At 40.0% G+C, this 20,380-nt stretch overlaps 2 protein-coding genes across 4 annotated transcripts; one reads left to right on the top strand and one right to left on the bottom strand.

The window, feature by feature from the left end:
- Positions 1-228: 228 nt before the first annotated feature.
- On the bottom strand, positions 229-4,503 carry zpld1b (zona pellucida-like domain containing 1b). The gene is made up of 10 exons (XM_030777879.1): positions 4,398-4,503; positions 3,964-4,184; positions 3,233-3,414; positions 2,871-2,943; positions 2,518-2,615; positions 1,920-2,000; positions 1,523-1,694; positions 1,278-1,383; positions 1,119-1,148; positions 229-392 (listed from the first exon to the last, which is right to left on the bottom strand). Exons 1-10 carry the CDS (start codon positions 4,501-4,503, stop codon positions 229-231), a joined length of 1,233 nt encoding a protein of 410 aa, XP_030633739.1.
- A 4,318-nt stretch (positions 4,504-8,821) lies between these two features.
- picalmb (phosphatidylinositol binding clathrin assembly protein b) lies at positions 8,822-19,003 on the top strand. Of its 3 annotated transcripts, XM_030777171.1 has the most exons (22): positions 8,822-8,951; positions 11,430-11,572; positions 11,685-11,760; positions 12,101-12,203; positions 12,528-12,621; positions 12,831-12,942; positions 13,512-13,618; positions 13,721-13,762; positions 14,464-14,549; positions 14,767-14,890; positions 15,038-15,171; positions 15,369-15,460; positions 15,611-15,769; positions 16,552-16,635; positions 16,921-17,010; positions 17,342-17,452; positions 17,614-17,730; positions 17,915-17,945; positions 18,053-18,152; positions 18,269-18,328; positions 18,526-18,630; positions 18,911-19,003. In XM_030777171.1, exons 1-22 carry the CDS (start codon positions 8,822-8,824, stop codon positions 19,001-19,003), a joined length of 2,193 nt encoding a protein of 730 aa, XP_030633031.1. The 3 variants fall into 3 exon arrangements, with proteins under 3 accessions (XP_030633031.1, XP_030633032.1, XP_030633033.1); XM_030777172.1 differs by lacking the exons at positions 15,611-15,769; positions 16,552-16,635 and adding an exon at positions 14,298-14,309; XM_030777173.1 differs by lacking the exons at positions 15,611-15,769; positions 16,552-16,635; positions 16,921-17,010.
- The last annotated feature ends 1,377 nt before the right edge of the window (positions 19,004-20,380 follow it).

The raw sequence follows: 20,380 nt of genomic DNA, 5'->3' as shown, positions 1-20,380 counted from the left end.
ACCAAGAAAGGCAAAATACAAAACAGAGAGAGAGGACAGGCAAAGGAGTGACTTAGGATCTCACACACACACACACACACACACACACACACACACGCGCACACACATCCATGCAAATCTTTCTTGTGACACCACACCTGTAAGCCTGCTTTTCATAGCACTCAGACATGAAAACACAAACTGGAAGCACTGCTGAGAAACAGGAGAGGGTGTGTCTGGGGCAGCAGGTTATTTGAATGCTGGGTTCCAGAGCCCTGTAAGTGCAGCGGTGCTGGGCCTCCTGAGCAGCCTGAGGGAGAGGATGAAGAGGCTAAGACTCATCATCCCCAGAATGACCACACCCGACACCAGAGCACTGGTTACTGAGTTCAGCTGTGGGGAGCGGCCACTGGCTGCTAATAGGACATACACAGAGCATGTGAGAAAGAGAGAGAGAGAGACAGAGAGAAAGAGAGTGTGTTTGTGTGTGTGTGCATGCGTGTGAGGGGAGAGAGGGAGAGGGAGAGAAAGAAAAAGAGAGTGTGTTTGTGTGTGTGTTTGTGTGTGTGTGTGTGTGTGTGCGTGTGCATGTGAGGGGGAGAGAGAGAGAGAGAAAGAGAGAGAGAGAGAGAGACAGAGAGAAAGAGAGTGTGTTTGTGTGTGTGTGCATGCGTGTGAGGGGAGAGAGGGAGAGGGAGATGGAGAGAAAGAGAAAGAGAGTGTGTTTGTGTGTGTGTGCATGCGTGTGAGGGGAGAGAGGGAGAGGGAGAGAAAGAGAAAGAGAAAGAGAGTGTGTTTGTGTGTGTGTGTGTGTGTGTGTGTGTTTGAGGGGGAGAGGGAGAGAAAGAGAAAGAGAGTGTGTTTGTGTGTGTGTGTGTGTGTGTGTGTGTGTTTGTGTGTGTGCATGTGAGGGGGAGAGAGAGAGAAAGAGAGAGAGAGAGAGTTCACGTAAGGGCCGATTAGAACATCTTCCATTGCCACTGGTTCTCTAATGCTTAATAAAATATTATATGTAAGCATGTTATGTAGTTAGATTTCCACTCCTATAGAAAAGGATCAGCGACAGGATCAAGATAGCTGAGCCCTCTGAACATCATGGGCTCATGAAAGAGCAAGATTAAAAGTGTTAAGAGACTCACCAAGTTGAGAGTTATTGGTCTGAGTTTCATCTGCAGACAAGAGAGAGAAATATCACTACTGACAGCAGATTTTAGATGTTTTTGTCAAGGGTTAAATATTCATACAGACTCGAGAGGACAGTAATGTCATGACAGAAAACAGATATTTGTGCTCTTTACCACTCCTGGTGATAATAGGCCCAGCAGTTATGACAGCGTTTCCAGAGGAAGGACTGGCCACAGAGCTGTCCTCTGATGTATCCCGCCGCCTGCGTCGACCACAGATCTATCCGACACAGTTATACGTCAAATACCGGATGTCATTACACTTACTAAGTAAATGCACTGGTATACGTGATCATTAGCGGTGGCCAGTGCGTAAAAGAGTGACAATATCATTTCTCACTCCTTGTTATGATTTTTACCGGCATAAGAATGGCACAGTCGTCGACACGGCACAGCTTGGTGACACAGTGGAGGAAGACAGTGGACATTTTCTGATTTTTGTGTTTGACAAAACGGAAGACCTCAAAGGCAAACCGGCCTGTTTGGCTTTTCCCATTCTCGAAAACGGTTGTCTGTGGGTCTTTATAACATCTATCTCAAGTCAAAGAAAGACATGTTCACCAAGCACACACAAACACACACAAACACACACACACACACACACACACACACATGAATTTCAGCCCATTTTATAGATACTTTCATTTTTCCAAAAGAGCCCATTGTAAGAGATTTCTATTGAGAGTCATCATTTGAAAAGGTAATAAGCACTTCCCAAGGCTGAAGTGCATATCATTTAGAAAAATGTGAAATTACCCAAAGAAAAGGTCATAGCGTATCTCATCTTTGGGATTCCCAGAGGGAGTGGTGTAACAGTAGTCCATCAGGATATTCCACCTGTGTGCAAAAAGAAACCATTCTTCTTATCTATGAAGAGCAATCTGAGAGCAGAAATGTTCAGTAGAGAAGTACTGATTTAGCCATATTCAGATCCAAGACTGGCGCCACTTAACAGCTAAATAAGACCGTGTTCAAGTAGATTAATTTAGAGACAGTACAAATTGCAGTGTCATAAGAAATTCTGACTAGTACTGAATTTTATTTTATGTTAAAACACCTAAATCTGAACAAATGGACATGAACAAACTGTATTGTGCTGTTTATCCAATGGAGTGTTAAATTCTTTTTAAAAACGAGCGTTTCATTGAGAACTGTGCTGCATCAGCTACTCAGCTACTCAGTGGCAAGACTAAAGCAAACAGAAATTTCCTTGGTAAAATTATCTACGTATTATCAACATCATCATTAACTCTAGATACCCACACAAGCATATTTATTTAAAAATTTCCAATACCTCTCTTTAACAATTCTTTAAAAAAAAGAGAGAGAGATGCCAAAGGGACATTGTGTTTACCTCCTGTCCAGGTTTGTGGCTTTGACTGCTGCAAACACTCTAGTTTTCAGTGCTAGACCAGCCATTGGAATGGACAGCTGCTGACTGAATGTGGAGTCCTGCAGAGAGGAAGTAAGAGGACATAAAAAAAACCCCCAACAAACCAGTATAATATCAGTATAATTAAGCCAACTACTGTAACAGAACCAGAACAAATACAACAAACAGTGTGTTTCAAATGTAACCACTCCCAATATAAATGAAAAGACTATTAAAGCATTAGTGTTTGTTTAATTAAAACTGTTCAGTCATTATGATTATGTCGTTTCATAAGCAATTTCACAGAGTAAAAGAAACACCTAAAATGTACTCACATTGTACAGTATCAAACTCAAAGTGCTCACAAAGGTGCCATTGTTGTCCTTTACTGATATTGCTGCAGAAGACCTTGAACATGAGAAATTAAAAGATAATGTAACTTTTGAGAAATGCAATAAAATGGGGCAATGAAAATGTGAGGCGTTTTTCTCCGCTTCTCTCTGCCAGTTTAGTCTGGATCCTTTAAACACAATTTTTCAATAAATGTCAAGCTAATTTCTTACCAGAATATTCTGCAGAATGAAAATTAAATTTTGCTATGAACACTTCAACATTCTTCAGTGTTCTTCGGCCTATTTGTGACATGTTTCAATTAAAGTCTTTGAATAATTTGATCTTAAATTGACTGAAAACTTACGATGCAAGCTGACTGTTGTTTACCAAGTACTCCAGAGGGTAACTACAGCTAAACTTGTATAGAAGGCCAGGCAAGTAGCTAATGATTGATGGAGGATCCGGTGTATCGATGTATCCTGATATATTTCCTATCTGTACCAGGGAGATGTTCCCATAGGCATTGAGTCCCTGAGCTGTGGAGACCTAAGCAGAGACATACAGTGTATCATTAGAAGCTGAACTGATCTGAAATGCAAACATCTTTAAACATCCACTGTCTGTTGAATTTTTAAGATATCTTTGAAAAAGTGAGGGTTTAGAAAAAAAGAACACAATGGAAATTGTGTCAAATATGTCTTCTACACTTTCTTCATTCCCAAACTCAATTCCTTCATTTCAGGGTATATCACACAATACAGTTTATGGTAAGAGACAGAAGGCTCCTCCGAGCGTATTAACTGTTTCCTTACATAAACAAAAACACTAATTAATTTAATGATTTCACAGGTCTGTAATGTAACAAATTCTCTCCAGCAGTAAATGCCCTCCAAAATATCTTAAACACCATCTTACAAAAAATTACTCCTAAAAAGCCTTGAAGCCTGGAAATCTTTTTCAGTTGTGAAACAGGGTAAGTTTACTGAGTAAGCCGATAGTGCCATAATTTGTTTGCAGGGCTGAGTGGACACAGTGGATATTGGCTCTACTCCTTGGTCTCTCTGTGGTATGCCAGCGTGAGGGGGTATCTCTCACCACCAGGCTGTTTCCACAAGCCTCGAGGGTACTGAGACTGATGCTGAAAAGCACAGCGGTGGGGAAGGTGTTGTTGTTGATGAAGCCTCTGCAGTGGGCATCTCCATGGCGACCGTTCAAGGCCAGGTCAGCATCAGTATAGCCCGAGTACAGCACAGGGCAGAAATTAATCTTCAGAGTGATGGTTTGTACACCACAGTATACGCTAATATCCCGCTCACCTGCGCAGAGAGAGAGAGAGAGAGAGAGAGAGAGTGCTAAAAATGTCATTTAAATACCACTTCATAAATTATTCATCTAATTTAAGACATGTTCACCACGCAAAGAATAATAGTTCATTCTTGAAACGTTACTTGGGTTAATTAACCAATCAACGTTAAACTTAACATTTTAACAGTCCAATCAACATTTTAAAAATCCTGTAATGTGCTCACCGGGAAATCGACTGTGGTAATTAGGATCACAATTATAACCATTAAATTGGGCACCAGAAAATGCTACCCAGCAAATTAAAAGCAGAGGAATCCATATTTGCTCCATTTCAACATCTAAAATAAAGAAAGAGTCGTCAATGAACGTCTAATTTGATGCAAAACTGTCACATCTAAGAGCATGAATATACATACATTTTAATACATGTTTTTTTTTAAATGATTTGGAAAAACTTTCTTTAACTAGTCTTTATGTAAATTTCCAGAACACCCCCCCCCAAAAAAACCCAAAAACATATGAGCTCAGCTGGAGTCTTGGGTGTGATCACTAACCTGTGTCCACAGCAACGGGTGAGTCAGCAGTAGTGCCCCATGTGCTCTGTGCTGCTGCCTGAGAGGGAATGGCCAGCCGGGCATCTCCACAGGGCAAGCCTGCAGAATGGAACCCCGCTGCCAGGAAGAACAAGGAGCCATTATCAGAACACGTCAACAAAAAGCCCAGTCCTGCTCAAAAACGGCAAAATCCATCAAGCATGAATGAGTCTGGCTAATCTTTTCTGAGGCCCAGAAACTTGAGCAGGTCTAGAAATTTCCCACTCCTATCCCTTTGGCTTGAGCAGCTTCTGTCATCGCAGGCTAATGTCTTTGCTCAGCATGGGGCTGAATTGTGGAATTATGCTTTCATCGGCTGCTGGCGCGAGAAAGGCTGCAGACTAAAGACTTTATTCTCCGTGCAGCTCCATCAGGGCCAGGAATAAGTTTGTACGGCTGTCTTTCACGCTTTGGACAACCTGGTTTAACTTCACAGCATTCAGTAAAGAGTTGACCCACTGTTGCAATACCATTCCAGTCTGTGTTGGAACAATATTATGCAGCTTATATGAACACTAGAGCCAAGCTGACAATTGGTAAGATTGTGACTGTGTCATTCTTTACTTAAAATGCACAGCTGTATGAGGCTTAATAACCAATTTCTTCTTTTTTTAAAGCATTTTTCCAAACTGAATAAAAATGTGAAACATAAAACAGTGGTGCATACCTGTAATATATACATTTATATTTTATATCACAAGCCCTGCCATACTGTAACTTCTCAGTGTTACAGAGGATACAGGGATATTGTAATCAATCTAACATGATGCTCTCCCACCAAACATATTAATCTTTATAGAGGGTCATTCAGTCCTTAATTCATTTTAGCCAGGTGCACACGGTTAATCTATAACAAGAGGTCAATGTAAGGGTTAAAGTAATTTATCGGTGATTCTGGTGCATCATGCCCAGTAATTAAAAACAAACACACACACACACATCCACACACACACACACACACACACACACGCACACACACACACACACACATCCACACACACACACACACACGCACACACACACACACGCACACACACACACACAGGTACAGCACATACATTATACATCATATTCTAACTTTGCTCTCTTTTTATGATAACCTGTTGCATAATCTCTGCTTTACCAGTCCCTCCCCTTAGAACAATGTTCTTATTGGGTATCCAAATATTGAAAATTGAAATGCTTGTTACTGTAATTATGAGTCACAGTGTTAGGATTATGACTCATTCAAATGCTAAAACAGGGTAGTACAGAGAGAATCACAAAAGACCTAAACAAACAGCTGAACAGAGGAGAGAATGTTCTTTTGGAAAATTAGACCCTCTCTGATGATGTTCTGTTGAAACAAAATATATCTTTTTTAAAAGTATAAAGCAGTCATCTATCCTTCACAGGATCAAATTGCCATGTATACCGGAGATGTGTACAGTATATATATGGAAACCATTACTGTGTCCCTCATATTTCCAATCCCGCCCATAAAATGACCTAGTTGATGGTCATAGAGATGTCTGTGTCTATTTGTCTCCTTCGGTCCCATAGTATGCCTTTTTTTATAGCAGTATTGTATGTCTTTTGAAGTAGTACACACTTTTTAAAATGAGCTTGCAACCGTATATAAAATGAAACAAAAATGAAGTGAAACACCACAGATGTCTGTTGTCACATATTGGTATTTTTTATCATTATTTCTTGGTGTTTATAGACAAGGAAGTCTTATAATGTTGTATGTGTCCCCCCGTACAACTCTTTACATTAGTTATTACTGTTTATTATTACTGTGTGCACTCTACTTAGAGAAGAATGGAGGGCAATATGGTTGACATTCACTCTCAGACACTCAAAAAACATATGCAGACAGACATGCAAATCACCATTAGCATCACAAACTTGCTAAAAAGCATGAGTGAAATTCAATTCTTCTAATAAGGACAAGAATGGGAAACTGACCCCTCTGTGTGTGACTCCATCGAGATACAGTTCCCTGATGACTTTAGTGAGGAATGCAAAGAGAGTGACTTTCTAATTTTTATATCTCTCAGATGAGGTACAGGAATCAATAAATGGAAAATCAATGTTAATGATGGGAAGAAATCACTGAAACAGAAATAGAGTGAATTACTAATAACCTGACATCATTTTTATGCTTTTTAGTTATTACACTGAAACACACACACACACACACACACACACACACACACAGCACAGCACATGCAAAACAATAATATATTATAGTTACAATTATTTTAGAGTTAAAGAGAGTTTGTGTAAGTGCATTGTAAAACTGTCCTTTGAAATGTGACCACAAAGGGGCTCAAGAAATATAAGATTTCAGTGGAAACCATATGTTCTACCAAGAACAACTCAATGAAAGACACATCCAGGTCCCCCCGTCACCCTTAGATTAAAAAACATTGTATTTTATCCAGCAAATATTCAAACAGCACAGCTAATTCAGGGTGCATGAGGGAAATTATGGGATTTTTTTTTTCTTTTTTGGTTTCGCTAGTGAATCTAATCATACTTTCTCAAGATTCCCAGGCTTTGTTGTTTTCCTCCACTAAAAAAATGAAAAGAAAACCATGGCATGATTTCTCTGAAAGCAGTATGACATATTGTGTGCGCATGTAACACAATCCTTACACTCAGAGAATACAACAGTAAGAACAAGAGAGTGTTCTTTTTCACTGACGTGACCTGATGGAGGCTAATATGACCCCTCTGATTCCAAATATACAAACAAATGTGGAAAAAGTGTGACGATATATTAGTGTTAGTAATATTAGTGTTATATTTGAAACAACAAGAGAACTCTGACTGTAATAAAAAAGTATTTTACTTGTAAATATAAAATTCCAAGAAGGGGCCTTAAATATAACGTGGTACAAACTTAAGATTAGCTGCCACATAGAAACTCCAAAATCCCGTGTATTAGTGTCTCTGGTCAATTCAAAAACCCGCGCAGACTGAGAAGTCATTCTAAATCTGTGCAAATATTAAAGTTTGTTTTTCGTTGATTTTTTATCTTTTTTTGTACGCTGTGGTGTTGCATTGCCCCCTTGTGAAGCAGTCGTATCATGACACGTAAACCACAGCAGACGCTTCGAACCGGTGCTTGCCTCCCCGAACACGAGTCTGAACAGTATGCTCTTTGAAAGGACTCCGAAATGAAGCGCACATAACAAATACTCACTTACTGAGTCAGCTGCCACGCAAAACCACACCAAGATATATGAATGATTCGTTGTAAGCGAAACAAATATTCATATAAATAATTAGAAAATTATATATTCATTCATGGTTAAGGTCAGTTTTCGTTTCAGCTGGTGTGATTTTAGAGAGAACAACAGCATCATTTTGAATAGAATAGCAGTCTTTCACAACTGCTGTAGCAGCAGTGAGATAGATTACGATATTTCAAATGCTTTTATTTAAAAATAAAAAATAACAAAAACCTCTTCTTTGGAGGACGGATCTTGATTAATTGATCCGTGCGCCAATTGTGTCTTGGGTATTGTGCTTTTAGATGATTTTCTGCATTGGTCGTGGATTAGGGCACCATTATCTGACCCTGGATCAGCATGGTAGTGTCCTATATTCTACTACCTTTCAGAGAGAACAGCGCAGGCCCGCCATTTCATTGAATGCCTTTGGTCCTTTAAAAAACCCGGCCGCAGGGGTGGCGAAATAAACTAGGAGGAGAAAGACAGAGGGACTTCGAGAGAGATAGGGATGAGACATGAGTCAGCCAGTAAACTGCAAAATATCTATTTGTGCTTTTTAGCTATGTAACCATTAAGTCAGTCGGAAATATTGAGCTAACGTTACATTGTTCTGGATTTACGGTTTCAGCCTGTGGACAACGATATTTTAAAGGCTTATCATTCGTCTTCGCCCGATCGACCTGTCTTCATTTCCCACATCCTTCCCTGTCATTTATGTCAGGTGTGGATACGATACTCCTGCTAAGATACGGAACCGAAGCTGTGTTTTGATTGTCTTTTTAAGAAATCCTTCACTATTTTTTAACATTTTGTCGTTCCATAACGGCGAAGATGTCTGGGCAAAGCATTACCGACCGGATAACTGCTGCTCAGCACAGCGTTACGGGATCAGCGGTCTCCAAAACTGTATGCAAGGCGACAACTCATGAAATTATGGGTCCTAAAAAGAAACATTTGGATTGTAAGTAGGTTATTACTTCTGTAGATACATAAATATGTGATGCGCGTAATGTTCAGGAGGCCGTTCTTTCCAGGGTGTGATTATTGCGGCGACGTGTATTGTTCAATGGGCAGGCCTAAGAAGGATGCTAACGAGCTAATGGCAAGAATACAACGGCTGTATCATCTGAACATTTTTTGTAAAGTAACATTTACTCCTAAGGTTACGACATATTAATATTATATAGGATAGGCTGTGTTGTTATGTTTACCAACAGTGTGTAGACCTAATGCCACTCACACACCATCAAACTTACAAAATAATCACGGGTCTCATATGTTTCATATGATGGAGCTGAAGTCGAAGAAGCCTCATTTATATCAAGTGGTTGCATTACATTTTCTAAAGGTTTCCTACAGCTTAGCAAGAGTTTGCTAAGTAAGAACGTAAGTTATTGATATCAGAAATATAATTTTCTGTGTAGTGCAGGTGCAGGCTGATTGACAAGTACAGAAATAAACATATAATGTTATTTCCTGTTTAGGTTGTTCGATTAAAAACAAATTGCTGATGTTGACAAGTAAAAAAAAACATTAAATGTGAGGTGATGTCTATGCAGTGTTAATTAAGATAAGTCCATGATAAGTCAAAGATAAGTCCACGCTCGATATCTGTGAATGGTTGGTACCTCAAAGAACCCTTGGTATCTCGCCAGTCTAGTAGTTAAGTCTTCTCTCTGTGCTTGGGAATAGAACTCTATTTAAGGCTTCATCCAGGTTTGACTCTCTTTGTGTTCCAACTGCATCAGCAGACGCACTAAGCTATATTTACCTGGTCTGAGCTTAGAGTACAGTGAAATTGCAAAACTGTGGATGTCTGCACAGTGATAGTTACGATGACTGATTCATTTATGTCTTTTTGTGATGAAGTTGGCAATCTCAAAGAAATCATGCCGTGTCAAAAAGTCATTTTATAGCGTATCTGTCAAAGTAATGTCAGAGTAATGTATTTTTCATAGTGAATTTAAAGGGGAGACCAAGCTTTGTTGTGACCTGACAGAAGTAATTTGTCAGCAGACCCCTCTCCACTTCTTTCTGTGCTAGCTGTACTACTTCAAATTGTCCCTTTGTAATACAGTGTACAGACCACCATTCTTACCCTGTGAAGTCTTAGTAATCAACATCACATTATTTAGTCAGAGAATGCAATTGACAGATTAAACAAATGAGTTGTGTCCTGAAAGTGAGAACTTTTTGATAAGTTCCACCTGTACTATTAATTTAATACACATTAAAAATACACAATAAATACTGTTTCCATACTCCATATTACATGCTTGCTTATGCTTGATTATTGCATCATATTTATTATTTTTAGCAATAATAAATATGGTGTTAGATTTGTTTTCCTAAAGTGGTCAGTGGTCTCATTTACTGACAAGTCTGTCAGCATCACTGAGACTGTCAGCCTTAGGCTTAAATGGTGGGCTTATTCCGTCACTATTATTCCTCACAATTTCCTGATGGAGCTACATGATACATCAAATCTCTTGATGCTGTTATTTCTCCCACTTATGTTATCCAGTAGCCAGATTTTTTATCATAATATTAGGGATGGAAATCTGTGTCACAGAGAAATGATTTGGGTATTAAAAGCCCTAAAATGCTGATGCTGAAAAAACTGAATGTTTTGTTTCTGTTTTTTCTAGGATTTTTTTTTTTAAAGAAAATCCCCTTTATTCCAATTTATAAATGCGGGAGAAGAATTGCTCTGTTATCACAGTGATCAAGACACCCCCCCCCCCGTACTATCAGGCCTAATTCTCTTAATTAGACCTAATAAGTGGGTGTACAGCTGACCACGGTCTTTCCCTTTCTCCCATCACAAACACATGTTTACAAGTGTTTACACAAACACCATGCTCACGCGTCTGAATTTTGGTCAAAAGCTAAAAACCCAGTAAGAATTCCTCTCCATACGTTGTTATAGCGTAGCGTCATTTGTCATTTTGATTGAAAGGGTTGCCTTGGATTTTTGTCATTGTTGTTCTCAGGTGCTGGTGTCAGCTAAGAAGTTTGATAAAGCAGTGTCAGTGTAGGATGCCTTAACATATTGATGGATAGCCCATTCGCTGGCTCAAGTCGGTAGCGGTCCCCACTCTAATTAGGGAAGCAGAGAAAAGGGAGAGTAACTTGTTACACTTATCCTCTTGATTTGGCACCTTATAACAGATTTGCTGTTGCTGTTACAACGTTCTCCGCCTACATAAATTTAGAGGACATTATACAATACCTGAGCTGTGTTATGTAATCATGGGGAAAAAATGTTGTTAATCTCAGTCACATAGTCAATGAACCCAAATCTCTTTATGTGACAGAGCATATGTGACTAAGCATGAGGTGGTAAAGAGGACATAGTGGAGTATGTTGTTTTGTTAATTTCGCATGCCCAAATGTTCAATAACAGAGATTTGTGTTTAATTCTCTTTGAATTGTACAGACCTTATTCACTGTACCAATGAGATGAATGTCAACATCCCTCAGCTGGCAGATTCACTGTTTGAGAGGACTACCAACACCAGCTGGGTCGTAGTCTTCAAGTCCCTCATAACAACACATCACCTCATGGTTTATGGTAATGAGGTGAGACTGTATGAAATGCTTAAGTTACATTTTTTTTTAAATATTGAATTTTATTTTTTTTTTTAAAGATATTGTTCATGCTTGATTGTTCTGTTTTAATTTTGTGTTGCAGCGTTTTGTTCAATATTTGGCCTCAAGGAACACATTATTCAACCTCAGTAATTTCTTGGACAAAAGTGGTCTACAAGGTACAGTGTGTTATTTTGGCCTAACGGTTGGTTTGTCATAGCCTCCAGCTATCTTCAGTCCTCACTCATCAGCGTGGAACTTTTGTTTCTGTCAGACTTTTCTTTTTCAATATTTTTTGCCATTAAGTGGGAGTTGACCTCTTTTGGCCCCTTCATTAATACAGCATCTCAGAATATGTTTATAAAAGCAGAGTTGTGCTTCCATTTGAAACTGTTTGATCTGTTTCACTCATGTTGTAATACTAACACAACAGTGACCTCACCCTTAAATTGATTCTGTGGAAGTATGTGATAAAAGTTTACAGCTTCCATTTCATCACCTTTTTGTCTCCTTTTATAGGCTATGACATGTCAACATTCATTCGAAGGTATAGTCGTTATCTGAATGAGAAAGCCGTGTCATATCGACAGGTGGCATTTGACTTCACTAAAGTTAAGCGTGGGTAAGACACTCTGATTAATCCTCTGACGCATGCTAATATTTATATCTTTATGAATGCCTGTGACGTTACAGTTGCAGTCCAGTGTTTTTCCCTGGAGTTTAATCCACTGAGATCTCGCTAAGGAGTGTCTATAATTGGTCTTGAAAAACTGTAATAAAGATAAAGAACGATTTGTGAAGAATCATTACTGCTGTATTCTCAGTGGTACATGCTTTTTTATCAGTCAGGCAGACCGCTGCATTACTGCACTCGTAATGCCGACTTGTAACTGTTCTTCCTCTTGCCGTATTCCATTTGTCCTAATTTTGAATAATGTTTTTGAAGGGTTGACGGAGTGATGAGAACTATGAACACCGAGAAGCTCCTGAAAACTATTCCCATTATACAGAACCAAATGGACGCTCTTCTGGATTTTAATGTGAGTTTGAGTCATAGAGATGAAATACATTTTCTTTCCCCTGTACTCGTTTACTGTCGTGATTCGATGCGAGGCCGTTCTCAGGAGGACCCATTAGCTTGTTTGGAGGAGGATAAATGATGTCTGTTGTATTATTTGGCAGAGGAACTTTCTTGGGGACGTCGTGCCACGTGTACTGCAGAGGACACCAAATTGTTTTTGTCTTCCAGGTCAATGCCAATGAACTCACCAATGGAGTTATCAATGCAGCCTTCATGCTCCTGTTTAAAGACTCCATCAGGCTCTTTGCGGCTTACAACGAAGGCATAATCAACCTGCTGGGTTAGTGACACATCAAAGCTCGCAAAGATCACAAACAGTTAAAGTCTCTCTCATTACTGTCTAAGGTTATGTTTTTACGCCAACTTCAAAAGAAACTCTCGCTTTCACCTTTCCCGTCCATTTCCGTGATAGAATCGCTGTTGTAACACGTGTAGAAAAAAAAAATCCCACATTTTTTTTTGATTGGTTTGGAGTTCATAGAGTCTCTATGGTTTTTTTTTTTTCTTTATCCATTAGTGAGGTTTTTAATGGCCGCAGTAACCGTATATTTGTTGTCTCACTGCAAAAGCCTGGAGTAGTGTTTGCTGTTCAAGGTCAGATGTGTCAGAGCTCTGTCAGTGGCAGCATGGCTCCACTGCCAATGAGACAAGCTCCCCACAGAGCACAATTACAGAGCGCCTGTCTCTCTCTCACAATTATGAAGGTACACTATATGGGCTTAAAGGCTTGTGTACCAGTGCATAATGCAGGGGCGAGTCTTCTTAAAAAGAACCATCTCCGTCCATTTACCTCCAAGAATACATTTACTGGGAAGAACCTCGTTTTTGTTTTTTGTTTATTATCCGCAGAGAAATACTTTGACATGAAGAAAGTTCAGTGCAAAGAAGGCCTGGACATCTATAAGAAATTCCTCACGAGGATGACGCGCATCTCAGAGTTCCTCAAAGTAGCTGAGGTGATATTCTTTTTTTTTCTGTTTTTCATTTGAGCGTGAGGTGTGTGTTTTTGGTGTCGTGTAAGGGTATGGAGCTATAACTCCGTGTGTTTACTCTTACAGCAAGTGGGAATTGATCGGGGAGACATACCAGACCTGTCCCAGGTGAGACTGACTCTTTCATATTGTCTGCACCGCTCAAATAATAAGACTTCATGATTCTGTACTTTACTTTCTCTTTAGAAACTCCTCTCCCTTAACAGTAGGAATCATCTTGAGCCTACAATATCCTACACTTTTCCAACTTGCACTAATGTCTCACAAATCACTACTTCAAATGCATGAAAGTCTCCTAAGCATGTCACCTATGAATTTTCTCACCTCTTCTTTCTTAACTTTTCACTTTCTACTACAGATAAAGGTGTTTTTGGCTTAGCTGACACGAGACAGTTTTTAAGAGAGAGAGATTTGATAGTTATCATAAATATTCATTAGTAACAGCTCTTAGCAGTGAAGTGTCAATTTATCCAGAAGATCAGTTCCCCACACATACTTATGTTAGTACGATTAAAACGATAATAAAAAAAAAAATCACCATAAATGTGAAGATGTAAAATGGCTGAGAGAGAGCTGTTTTGTCTGTCACTCTCACCAACACCACCTTTATATTCTGTATCTTCCCCTATCTTCCTACCTTCAGTTTACAGTATGTGTAAGTATGTTTTTTTCTCACTTTTACCTATCTCACTTTTTATCTATGTAGTTCCTGCTTGGCATGTTCTCTTCTTTGGCCTTTGACTCCTGTACTCATGCCTGTGTGTCTTTGTGTACATACCTATTCTAAATCAATATTTACTTTGCATCAGGCTCCCAGCAGTCTCCTGGATGCCTTAGAGCAGCACTTGGCCTCCTTAGAGGGAAAGAAAGTTAAAGATTCCACAGCTGCTAGCAGGTGGGCTGATAGGACCATTTTTTTGTGTTCAATATCGCTTTATTCCAAGGGGAACAAAAGATCATCAACTACGTTAAGGAATGATCTATCATCTAACATGGCTTATTCGGTGTGAATGTCATAGGCCAGTTCTCTGTAAGATTGAATTCAATTCACGTGACAGATGAATTAGAGCTTTAAATTTTGTTTTTGTATGTTTGTTTGTTTGTTTGTTTAGGGCGAGCACGCTCTCCAATGCAGTGTCATCTCTGGCCAGCACTGGCATGTCTTTCACCAAGGTGGATGAAAGAGAGAAGCAGGCAGCTCTGGAGGAAGAACAGGCACGGTTAAAGGCACTTAAGGTAACCCTTTCAGCGACTGCACATCAAAGTCCTCATAAACTAATTCATCATTCCACAGATGTTTCTGCTGTGGGTTTGTTTGTACAGCGTCTGAACGAATGCACATAGCAGACCGTGTGACTGATGTCTCGGTTTCTGTTTCTGCAGGAACAGAGGCTGAAGGAGTTGTCCAAGAGGCCCTCATTCGCTACCACAGACACCTCTCCAGTGTCCACCACAGGAGGCAGCATCAGCACCGCTCCTGCCATAGACCTCTTCTCCACACCCAGCTGCTCCAACGGGTTAGATTCTTCACTCGCTACGAGATGTCACTGATGTGTTCACACGAGCCATGACGATACACTTCAACTCTGACCATGTTTATCGCTCAAAAGTTTCAAAAGTTTCATTATCTGGGATGGGCTTTGGGTCCATATTTCTTGAATGAGTTTTAAAACCGATACCGCTCCGGCTGTTTTTGTTCCCCGTTTCCTCTCAGAGCCCTGAAGATGGAGAGCGACCTGTTTGACCTGCAGACGACTTTTCAGCCGTCGATGCAGCCGGGTCCCTCCGTGGCCACAGCCTGGGGAGGTGGGAAAGCGAGTCCGTAACCGTTTTTCCGTTGCGTGTCCTCTCAGATTCTGCATGCTCTCTGTGTGTTACTGTTAGTCTCACTCTAATGTCCTCCTGTTCTGGTCTGCTCTGTTCTTTTTTTTGTTCTCTCTTCCTTTGCTTGCTCAGATCCTTTCTCTTCTTCTGAAGCTGTCGATGACTCCATTCCAAACCTAAACCCTTTCCTATCCAAACTTGTTGTCGATGCCGCTCATCTACCTGTTGTGTCTTCAGACGGTGTTGGTGTTAGTTTTACCTCTAGGACGTCTGGTCATGAAATATTTGGTGGTAAAGATACTTTGTTTTCCTTCTATCTGTATGGCTTTAGTTTAGATTTTTTTGTTTTTGTTTTTGTCTGTTGGAATTCCTCCTTTGTCCTGCATGATCAGAACCTGTCACGCTGTTAAGTTATTTGGCCTGCGCTGAAATCACCTGACACACTGGAACACACAGAGAAGCCCTCTTTAGCAATTTAGGCTTTAAATTGACTTCACCCTCCACACACTGATTACAGTATGTTTACACCAGCAGTATGTCAATGAGCAATTCTTTTACTGTACATCAAAGGTTATGAGTAGTAACAGTGATTGAATCTGTTTGAAAATGTACATAAAATTACACACAGAAACACAGAAAAAGTGGACCTTATGCTGGAACTGTGATCTGCTTTAGTCAAAATGAAAACTTAGGATCAGGTATTTTAGGACAGGATCAGGTATTTTGTCATAAAATGATGTAGTAACCCTGATTTTACAGGGTCATATGCCTGTTGTAACGGGTGTTGAAAGCTATCAAAGCTGTGCTCTTTCTAAAAACAAAACAGAAAAGAACACTAGAAAGTTTTGGTGTCTTGTATTAGGTTATAATGAAGCATGACAGAGTAATTTGTTAGTGCCCAGGCTGTGTTGCTCTGTGTGTTATAGCACCTTTATTTTGTGTCACATTTTTGATGGATGACTAAAGACCAAATATCGCTCAGTTACTTACCAAAACAACAGTTACTGCCACCAAGTTATTTGTCAAGTCTTTAAAGCGTGAATGCGTGATTGTTTTTCCCTTTTCTGCTATAGATCATTACAATCCCTTTATTGATTCAAGCTCATCTGTATCAACCAATTACAAACGCACTGTGCGGATAGAGAACTTAATCTCAGGTACCGAGATGGCAAACAATCCATCCTATGTTTACTGGAGCCTAGAAAACATAGGCAGCTGAACCAGTGTTGGATGCTGTTTGCCCCTTACACATGGTTACTGTGTAAATCTCATTTTTGGTATATATATTTATAAATGATCTGTGTCTAGACTTTTAAACAAAACTCAACTCTTCTCACTAATTTAAGCCTTGCCATCTATTTGAAGCTCTTTTATTCGTGCCAAAACTTGTGTTAACGACTGGCCTGTATTGTTTTTTCTTACCCTCCCCTTGCTTGCGTTAGATTCCTTTGGCTCCACATCCATGGGCCAGCATCTCTCTAACCCCTCTCCCTTCCAGTCTGAGCCTTCTACTGTAGCAGGCCTGTTTAGAGGTAGGCAGTCTGTGATTGGCCCGTTTGATTCTCTTCTCATAGTTAATATCCTCCCTGACTCCACCCACTAATATTCTCTTATCATGTCCTGTGCATGACATCATTAACCACTTTAATGTAAATGTGCGTTTAGTTCTAATCAGTAAAAGTGTGATATTCAGGTGACACATAAGTGCTCTTACGACGCAGTGGTTGATTTCGGGTTACTTGAGTTTTTTGATTCCGGGTTGTTTCAGAGTGTGTCTGATTGTATTTGGATTCTGTCTCTGCATACTCTGGATTGTAAAATCATTAGTCAGTTGACCAGAGCATTGTTGTTTGCCTTTTGAAGGATACACAGCACCACAGATCCCTCAACAACACACCTCAGGGGAGCTCCGTGTTGACTTTGAGTCTGTTTTTGGCACGAAAGCAGCCTCATCAAATAACCTGGATGCCAATGGTACATTAAAGCTAATTAATTCTTAATGACCGTTGCAAAATAATGCAAAGTTATACGAATACAGATATACAGTGTATCGTGCTGTCTCAATTTGTTGTTGCTGATGTATGTAGTTTTGTTCTTTTTTTGCTTATTTCCTCTTGGTATTGAATGCAATACAGGTGGAATTTTGAAACCCACTGTGGCCTCATCCAATCCGGGCTTGGCTTCCAACAGTCAGCATCCTGAGAAGCTGGTGTCAGATGATTTGGATTCTTCTCTGGCCAACCTGGTTGGCAGTAAGTATCAGTGGAATGAAAAGATTGTGTCAGTTGTTGTAGAATTCGACAGACAGAATTCAAAGAAATAAAGCCGGATTGCCAGTGTCTTAAAACATGGTGTTTGTGTTCATTTTCCCTTTGCTTTCGCCCTTTCACTGGCGTTTGTAGTGATAGATAACTCCTCTTTTTAAATCACTTTTAGATCTGGGGATTGGAAACGGTACAACAAAAAAGTAAGAGCCATGTGTTACTCTGTGAAATATCCTATTGTAGTGTACAAAGTACAGTGTGTGCTATCGCACCTGCCGGTTGATTGTATACTGACATTGACTCTCTGCAGTGATCTCCACTGGAATCAACCTGGGGAAAAGAAACTGACTGGTGGAATGAACTGGCAGCCTAAGGCAGCCCCATCCACAACATGGAACCCTGTTTCTATGGTAACACCATGTTATCATTATGAATGTTAGAATGAGATTTTCAGCTGGATATGTTCTCGTGGGGTCGTCTCATTTTTTTCCACTTCTTCTTCTTCTTCCTCTTCTTTTCTATACAGCCACCTTCGGTTATGGCCTTCCCTGCCACTACACCTACAGGAATTATGGGATACAGCATGGTGAGTCTTCAGAAGTGCAACTGAATTTTCTATACCTAAACAGCAAGACATTAAAGATTGTACAGAGATCTGATCATTATCCTGAAACATATGTATTTCATTTGATTTTTGGTGCATTCATAACACATTTTGATCTTGAACAAATCGAGCAATGTAAGTTCTTTCTCCTTTTGTTCTTGTTTTGATTTTCCCTGAAGCCTCCTCAGATGGGTTCTATGACCATGATGTCACAGCCCACTATGATGTACACTCAGCCGGTCATACGGCCGTCCAACCCCTTTGGCCCTGTGTCCAGCGCGCAGGTACCGTCTGCTTTTTGTGTTAGTGGTCACGTCCCCCTTGTGAGCGTGTGTGCGTGCGTGCGTATGCGTGTGTGCGTGTGTGTATGTGTCCTAATCTTGCAATGAACGGAGCTCTCGGGAAGACGCTGTGTTGCCATGGTGACCCGAGCCATGTAACAGAGGCCTTCCTCCTCTTAGACTCGTCTGCCATCTCAGTCCTCCTATACGTGTTCGCTCTTTCCTTCGGTTTTCCCACTTCTTCCCTCTCTCTCTCTCTCTCTTTCATTGTGTCTGAAACCAGCCCTCGGCTGCTTCTAGTCCCTCCAGTCAGAGTCCCCTCCGAGCTCCAGGACAGGATCCCTTTGCACAGCTCTCTCTCAAGGATTTCTTGTAGAGCGTCTCCTAGGTACAGCATGCTTCTCTGTGCTTGCAGACACCTGTTTGTGCGCGTGCGTGGCATGACAGATGAGCATAACTCCATTCATTGTAAAGATGCATCATGTTAACTTCCTCTGCAGACTAATCAAAGACCCCCCCCCCCCCCCCCCCACTCACTCTCTGCAGCCACGGTTGCCTTTTGTGTACGTGTTACTTTTAATCTGATCTGTTGCTTCTGTGCTCTCGTCTATCAACACGGACTGAATCTGCTGAAAAAAAAAAAAAGATGTACGGAAGAATGAGATCAAAATCGTTTGAAATCGCCGGTTTTAACGCCGGACCCTTTTTTTCCTTGCTTGTTTGTTTCAGATGCAGTTCATGTAACACAGATGAAACAATTGCTCCCTGAAGTCAAAGCACTATGCAGCAAAGTTCTGTCCACAGCGCCCTTCAGACGAGCATCCTCGAGAGAAAAAAAAAAAAGAAAGAAAGAAAACCTGTCTAAAAAGTCAAGGGGTGATGAGTGGAATAAGTTTAGACACAGGGGATAATATCCGCAATCATTTTGTAATTTGTCCGAGATGTCCAGTGATGCTGCTGTTAAACCCCCTATAGGGACCCCTTTCATCCATTTTGTAATCCGTAAGCTAGATTTGGCTGCTGAAAGACTTTGATATTATGATATATGTATTTGGAGCAACTATAGTTTGGTGTTTCCACTTGATTTTTTTTTTTTTTTTTTAAATCAGGGACAATATTAAAGGAGAAGGCGAGGCTGATGGGTCTCCCTTGTTCCAGTTATTAGTCAACATTTCCTATAGTAAATAAAATAATTCTAGGTAGTGACAAAGACTTTCACACCTCTTTGTTTAGTTTTGTCTTTTAAATTGTGTTCACAGTAGACATTTCTTGTGTGTCGTTTGTATTTATTTATGATTAATGACTCGAGAACATGGGATAAAATATGAAGTCCATGGAGAAAAAAAAAATGTATTCAACATACATGAAGTCGGATTGTATAATGGAGAGTTAGAGTTTTAAAATAGGTATATGAAAAATACACCTGTAAGATGAATGCTAGAGCACTAATTATTCTCTAAGATCTGTGTTTAGAATAATTCTTTGTAGATCTCAAAAAAAAGAAAAAGAAAAAAAAAAGAAATCACAACCCTACACTATGAGAGTGATAAGAATATGAGTTGTCAATCTTATTAGTCATAACTGTGCCTAGGGGTTTTTGTTTTGGCAATGAATCATTTGTTTGAATAGTGAAACATCTCATCAGTAATTCAAAAGCATTTGCACCTGGGAAGGGTCTGTTTTTTGCATTATGCATGGCATGCCATCATTTCACACTTACAGAATGGCTGCCTTTTTATTGTGAATGTGAAAG

Source organism: Chanos chanos, chromosome 6 (genome assembly GCF_902362185.1).
Source record: "Chanos chanos chromosome 6, fChaCha1.1, whole genome shotgun sequence".
NCBI lineage: Eukaryota > Metazoa > Chordata > Actinopteri > Gonorynchiformes > Chanidae > Chanos > Chanos chanos.
Note: the sequence above shows the minus strand (reverse complement) of the source record. Positions and strands in the feature narration are given on the sequence as shown.

Bases quoted from the DNA above. Each gene is read 5' to 3' on its own strand.
- zpld1b (XM_030777879.1), bottom strand. From the start codon at position 4,503: ATGGAGCAAATATGGATTCCTCTGCTTTTAATTTGCTGGGTAGCATTT. The intron at 2,001-2,517 runs GTAAACACAATG...TTTTGCACACAG, and splicing joins GCCACAAACCTGGACAGGAG to GTGGAATATCCTGATGGACT. The intron at 1,384-1,522 runs GTAAAAATCATA...TGTGTCGGATAG, and splicing joins ACTGTGCCATTCTTATGCCG to ATCTGTGGTCGACGCAGGCG.
- picalmb (XM_030777171.1), top strand. From the start codon at position 8,822: ATGTCTGGGCAAAGCATTACCGACCGGATAACTGCTGCTCAGCACAGC. The intron at 16,636-16,920 runs GTACCGAGATGG...TGCTTGCGTTAG, and splicing joins GATAGAGAACTTAATCTCAG to ATTCCTTTGGCTCCACATCC. The intron at 17,453-17,613 runs GTACATTAAAGC...AATGCAATACAG, and splicing joins AAATAACCTGGATGCCAATG to GTGGAATTTTGAAACCCACT.